At 46.8% G+C, this 6,910-nt stretch overlaps 1 protein-coding gene across 1 annotated transcript; it reads left to right on the top strand.

Moving 5' to 3' along the window:
• Nucleotides 1-2,554: 2,554 nt before the first annotated feature.
• LOC308324887 (C-X-C chemokine receptor type 4-like) lies at nucleotides 2,555-6,355 on the top strand. Its single transcript, XM_080777231.1, has 4 exons — nucleotides 2,555-2,608; nucleotides 3,716-3,918; nucleotides 5,070-5,353; nucleotides 5,507-6,355. The coding sequence occupies exons 1-4, from the start codon at nucleotides 2,594-2,596 to the stop codon at nucleotides 6,103-6,105; spliced, it is 1,101 nt and encodes a 366-aa protein (XP_080633357.1). The 5' UTR covers nucleotides 2,555-2,593; the 3' UTR covers nucleotides 6,106-6,355.
• Nucleotides 6,356-6,910: the final 555 nt, after the last annotated feature.

Genomic DNA, 6,910 nt, shown 5'->3' with positions numbered 1-6,910 from the left:
ATTATGAACGGCCCACCCATGAACAGTATGGGACATTTTTACCTTACAGTTTGTTAACCTGGGCATTTCCCAGAGTTTTTTATCGTATTTTTTTGTTAACTCGTTACATTTGGTAATGTGCCGTTACACAAATAGACAATACAGACATGTACAGATACAGTCAGCTTGCTCATCCACTCCTGACTCCTCCATCCCCCCAACTCTCTCTAGACAAGCACATTGAGAGTACAGTGCAGTGACTCGAACAGGGGTCAGGACTAAACAGCAGTATGGGCAGTGTTCGTAGAATGAACAGGTTGTTTTGGGACTGTGAATACAGGGCAGTGTTGGTAGCATGAACAGGTTGTTTTGGGACTGTGAATACAGGGCAGTGTTGGTAGCATGAACAGGTTGTTTTGGGACTGTGAATACAGGGCAGTGTTGGTAGCATGAACAGGTTGTTTTGGGACTGTGAATACAGGGCAGTGTTGGTAGCATGAACAGGTTGTTTTGGGACTGTGAATACAGGGCAGTGTTAGTAGCATGAACAGGTTGTTTTGGGACTGTGAATACAGGGCAGTGTTAGTAGCATGAACAGGTTGTTTTGGGACTGTGAATACAGGGCAGTGTTAGTAGCATGAACAGGTTGTTTTGGGACTGTGAATACAGGGCAGTGTTAGTAGCATGAACAGGTTGTTTTGGGACTGAATACAGGGCAGTGTTGGTAGCATGAACAGGTTGTTTTGGGACTGTGAATACAGGGCAGTGTTGGTAGCATGAACAGGTTGTTTTGGGACTGTGAATACAGGGCAGTGTTGGTAGCATGAACAGGTTGTTTTGGGACTGTGAATACAGGGCAGTGTTGGTAGCATGAACAGGTTGTTTTGGGACTGTGAATACAGGGCAGTGTTGGTAGCATGAACAGGTTGTTTTGGGACTGTGAATACAGGGCAGTGTTAGTAGCATGAACAGGTTGTTTTGGGACTGTGAATACAGGGCAGTGTTAGTAGCATGAACAGGTTGTTTTAGGACTGTGAATACAGGGCAGTGTTGGTAGCATGAACAGGTTGTTTTGGGACTGTGAATACAGGGCAGTGTTAGTAGCATGAACAGGTTGTTTTGGGACTGTGAATACAGGGCAGTGTTGGTAGCATGAACAGGTTGTTTTGGGACTGTGAATACAGGGCAGTGTTAGTAGCATGAACAGGTTGTTTTGGGGTGTGAATACAGGGCAGTGTTCGTAGCATGAACAGGTTGTTTTGGGACTGTGAATACAGGGCAGTGTTGGTAGCATGAACAGGTTGTTTTGGGACTGTGAATACAGGGCAGTGTTGGTAGCATGAACAGGTTGTTTTGGGACTGTGAATACAGGGCAGTGTTGGTAGCATGAACAGGTTGTTTTGGGACTGTGAATACAGGGCAGTGTTAGTAGCATGAACAGGTTGTTTTGGGACTGTGAATACAGGGCAGTGTTAGTAGCATGAACAGGTTGTTTTGGGACTGTGAATACAGGGCAGTGTTGGTAGCATGAACAGGTTGTTTTGGGACTGTGAATACAGGGCAGTGTTGGTAGCATGAACAGGTTGTTTTGGGACTGTGAATACAGGGCAGTGTTAGTAGCATGAACAGGTTGTTTTGAGGTGTGAAGCGGCCATGCAGTACAGAGCTCACAGATCTGAGAGAAAGAGGGAGATTGTTGATTGCTGATTGATGACGGCAACGTCACAAGAACACCGAGCCGCGCTCACATGACGGTTCATGTACACTAGTGAAAGCACTGATGGGAGACGACTAGCCGCCATGGCTGCTATTTACCAGAACAGAGAGTTTAGAGCGAAGAGATAACCATCACCTCACATTCACTTGCAGAATATCACACACTGTCTCCCTCTCTCTCTCTGTCTCTCTCTCTCCCTCGGTCCCCCTCTCTGTCTCTCTCTCTCTGTCTCTCTCTCTCTCTCTCTCACATACATACATGCTAGCACACGTCGTCACGTTGGAGGATGATAACACGAGAGGGATAAGTGTTCTCGCACTCCACTGAGAGTCGTCCAATGCCGCATTGCTGCATGTGGCAGTATATAGTATACATACTATACTATATTAATACTAATAATAGTAATACTGTTGCTTCACAGAGAGCCATGCACTGCTGCTGCAACACAACATATTGACATGCAAAACATCATCTGCTTTTTTGCTTTTCATATACTGTAGCACCACCGTATGCTAGGGGGCCCTACAGTAAACAACCATTGTTTGTTTTTTTTTCATTCTCATCAGCCCTGTTTCTCTCTGCCGATACATCCTCATTCTCACAAACCTGGAGCCACTAACACAATACAAGCAATGCGCGCTCGCGCGCACACACACACACAAGAAACGCACGCACACACGCGCACGCACGTACACAGAGCTCAGTATCCTGCGATAGAAGCACTACCAGCACCTGACACCTCGAAAACAGGAAAAAGGTTTCAGCAGGATCACAGATGTGTTGAGTGTTCAGGGGAGGAGCGTGTCCGAGTCTATAAGACCCCGCCGGATAGATCTTTCATTTCAATCCTCAGCTGGGGGATATATTGTATTTACCGCACCAGGGAACCTCTCCATCATGTCCTATTATGAGGTAAGAGCTTCATGCATATAATGACATTATTGTTGTTATTCTGATATTGGTGTGCAAGAGATTTTAACAGTTACTAACAAACGGTGCATGGCAGCACAAAGATAGATAGATAGATAGATAGATAGATGGAGAGATGGAGAGATGGAGAGATAGATAGATAGATAGATGGAGGGATAGATAGATAGTGTTTAGATGTTTTATTTTCATTACATAATATTTTTAAAACTTATTTCTGTATGCATATTATGTTATTAAATAATATAGTGTATACAAGTATATTATTTAAAATGTATTTTATTGTGTAACTATAGGCTATAGTTATCTGACCGACATATCAACATATCCTTTATTTGAACCGAGCCAATTCACACGATTGTGCTCGGGACCCCATTGTGATGTGATGTCCCTTTCCTCTCTGTCCGTCAACGACCACACTGGTTCTCAGTGTGGGGTTCGGGGACCCCCAGGGGTCCCCCATAGCTACATGACCGATGTAGCTATGGGGAGGATTTGGAAACCAAATGGACCCTGAAACAGGTGTGCAAATGGATTGCTGGTCCAATTTGTACACTCTGTCAGTTAAACTGGATTGGAGTAAAAAAACTAATATCGTATCAAATGGGGCTCCGTGGCCTCATGCATAGCCTACCAGTGTTGTTTTTTTATTTTAGTTTTAGTCATAGTCTCTTCAATAGTTTTCATTTAGTTTCAGTCACATTTTAGTCACCTGGGAATGTTTTAGTCTAGTTTTAGTCGACAGTTGGTTTAGTCGACTAAAATGTATTTTGGCTATTTTCAGGATGCAACCAAGTGTAAAATGACTTATAGTGGAACTCTTGTCCACTAGTCCCTTAATCCTAACTTTAATCCTAATTTTAGTCTAGTTTTTATTTGTTGACGAAATTGTCAGTATATTTAGTCCTAGTTTTAGTCATCATACTAGCTTAGTTTTCATTTAGTTTCCATTTAGAACATTTTTTGTCTTAGTTTTAGTCGACGAAATCAACACTATATACAGCCTACTTGCTATACCTTCACTTACAGTACATCTGCCCCCCATCATGTTTGTCTCACTCTCTCTCTCTCTCTCTCTCTCTCTCTCTCCAGCACTACTATTTCGAGGAGGAGTTCAACGACACGGGCTCGGGCTCCGGCTCGGGGTACCTGGACCTGGACGAGCCGTGTGAGACGGAGCAGCTGGTGACCCGGGACCTGCAGCAGGTGTTCCTGCCCGTGGTCTACGCCCTCATCTTCACCCTGGGCATCACGGGCAACGGCCTGGTGGTCATGGTGCTGGGCTGCCAGCGCAGGTCAGGATGATATCTGCTGCTTGTTTGATTGACTCCATCCGTTCTGTCGTTTTCTGGATTTGTTATACTTTCTTTTTCCCACAAGTAAACCTATACCTAGTCCTAGTGTGTGAGGTTGAGAAATGGATGGTATCATACAGGCCACTGATGGCGAGTTGGACAAGATGATTATTATGTGGCGACTGACTGTGGCTCAGGAGGTAGAGCAGGTCGTCCATGCAATGATCCGTGGGTCGGCGGTTCGAATCCCGGCTCCTCCTCCTGTCTACATGTCGAAGTGTCCTTCATGGGCAAGACACTGAACCCCAAATTGCTCCCGATGTGCTGGTTGGTATGCCTTGCATGGCTTCCGCCGCAATCGGTGTATGTAATGCACAATCTATGTAAAGCGCCTTGGATAAAGGCGCTATATAGATGCACCATTTACCAGGACGGTACAGAGAGAGACATGGTAAATGGTGCATTTATATGGTGCTTTTATCCAAAGCGCTTTACAGAGATTGTGCATTACATTCACCTGTTTACACACCGATGGCGGTGGAAACCATGCAAGGCACACCAACCTGCACATCGGGAGCAATTAGGGGTTCGGATTCTTCAGCTCAATTAAGGACACTTTGACACTGACTCTGGGGGAGCCCGGGATCGAACCAGGAGCCTCACGGTTCCCAGGCGGCCACTCTACCCCTGAGCCCACTGCCCCCCCCCCCCCCCCCCCCCCCACCATGACAGAAGTCTTCATAATGCAATAATTGAAGTTCGTCGGATCCCTTATCCAAAATATTTCAAGCGAGTTGGGTATTTATTTTGAAAATCTGTTATTTTCAGATATATAGATCAACTATTTAGCTATTTATATATAAAACTTTGGAGAATTCTTACCTATAATGACATTATAGGTATTATCAAACAATTATCAAATTGTGACGGCATGTTTTTAAAGTTTAAAACCGGGAAAGCATCAGACCGTCATTTTAGAATTCTTTGGCTATTCAAAAATAGCAGATCTACAAGGTCATAGTGCATCACTTCATGCCACGATATGAGCTTGTAGATCTGCTATGTATTTATTTTTTAATTGCAAAAATCTTTTAATATATATTTAAAGCAAACATTTTAACTCAAATCTTTGCTTCTGTGTGTGCGCACAGGTCCAAATGCAGCCTCACCGACCGGTACCGCCTGCACCTCTCGGCCGCCGACCTCCTGTTTGTGCTGGCGCTGCCGTTCTGGGCCGTGGACGCGGCGCTGGCCGACTGGAGCTTCGGCTCGGTGGCGTGCGTGTGCGTGCACGTCCTCTACACGGTCAACCTGTACTGCAGCGTGCTCATCCTGGCCTTCATCAGCCTGGACCGGTACCTGGCCGTGGTCCGAGCCACCGGAACCAAGACCAGCGCCCTGAGGCAGCTCCTGGCCCACAAGCTGGTCTATGTGGGTGAGTGTCGGCCTCTGTGTGTGTGTGTGTGTGTGTGTGTGTGTGTGTCTCTCTGAGGCAGCTACTGGTCAGTTCTTTGATGCATCCTTTCAGCAATGTGTTATTGAACTCTGTACCATATCTCACGTCTCTTTTCTCTGCCCCTCCCTCCAGGCGCCTGGCTGCCGGCCGGGCTGCTGGCGGTACCCGACCTGCTCTTCGCCCGGACCCAGACGGCGGGGGAGGGGACGACCGTGTGCCAGCGCCTCTACCCGGAGACCAACGGGCCCGTCTGGGTGGCGGTGTTCCATCTCCAGCTGGTGCTGGTGGGCCTGGTGATCCCCGGGCTGGTCATGCTGGTGTGCTACTGCGTCATCGTCTCCAGGCTGACGCGGGGCCCGCTGGGCGGCCAGAGGCAGAAGCGCCGGGCCGTCCGGACCACCGTGGCCCTGGTCCTCTGCTTCTTCCTGTGCTGGCTCCCCTACGGAGCGGGCATCTCCGTGGACGCCCTGATGCGCCTGGAGGTGCTGCCCCGGCACTGCGGCCTGGAGTCGGTGCTGGAGGTGTGGCTGGCCGTGACGGAGCCCATGGCCTACGCCCACTGCTGCCTGAACCCGCTGCTGTACGCCTTCCTGGGGGCGGGCTTTAAGACCTCGGCCCGCCGAGCGCTGGCGCTGAGTCGCGCCTCCAGCCTGAAGGTTCTGCCCACCAGGAGACGGGCCGGCGCGTCCACCACCACGGAGTCGGAGTCTTCCAGTTTACACTCCAGCTAACTGTGTGTGTGTGTGTGTGTGTGTGTGTGCGTGTGCGTGTGTGTGCGGTGCATGTGTGTAAAGATGTGTATCCCAAGGTGTCTGAGAGAGTGAGGAACAAACAGTCTGCTGGCTCATGACTCGTCTTCACCCTCATAGTCAAGTTTATAATGTAAATATTTTGTATTTTCAAGGATGCTAACCCCTACCACCCCCCCCCCCCCATACAGTTGCTGTCTATTGTTGAAGATGTTTTTAATAAAAAAACAGTGAAAACACCTACACTTTGTTTACTTATTTTGCAATGACTTGCTCACTTCCTCTTCCTCAGTGAAATGTGTTTCCGTTAAAAAAAACTGATCGTCGACTACCTTTTTTCACTGACAGAAACTAAATGGAAACTAAATGAAAACTAAGCTACGGTGATTAAAACTAAGACTAAATTTACTGACAATTTCGTCGACAAATAAACACTAGACTAAAATGTTAGGAAGGGACTAGTGGACAAGAGATCCAGTACAAGTCATTTTACACTTGGTTGCATGCTGAAAATAGCATGTAAAAACACTCATTACGGGCATCAAGGCCTGCCAAAATAGATTTTAGTCGACTAAATCAACTAGATGTAATCGTATGATATTTAGTAGACTAAATCTAGACTAACACTAAAACATTCCAGGTGACTAAAATGTGACTAAAACTAAATTAAGACTATATGACTAAAACTAACATGGAAATTTGCTGCCAAAAACAACACTGGGCCTAAAGATGCCAGACTTTTAGGTAGCTTTTCCAATAAATGGTATCGGAACAAGTCTATTGTGGT

This window comes from Protomyctophum bolini (assembly GCF_963924005.1).
Source record: "Protomyctophum bolini genome assembly, chromosome: 12".
NCBI lineage: Eukaryota > Metazoa > Chordata > Actinopteri > Myctophiformes > Myctophidae > Protomyctophum > Protomyctophum bolini.
This window is presented reverse-complemented; position numbering and strand designations above follow the sequence as displayed.

Excerpts from the sequence above, each read along its gene's own strand:
- LOC308324887 (XM_080777231.1), top strand. Across the intron at positions 3,919-5,069 it reads GTGCTGGGCTGCCAGCGCAG|GTCCAAATGCAGCCTCACCG; the intron begins GTCAGGATGATA and ends GTGTGCGCACAG. Across the intron at positions 5,354-5,506 it reads CCACAAGCTGGTCTATGTGG|GCGCCTGGCTGCCGGCCGGG; the intron begins GTGAGTGTCGGC and ends CCCTCCCTCCAG.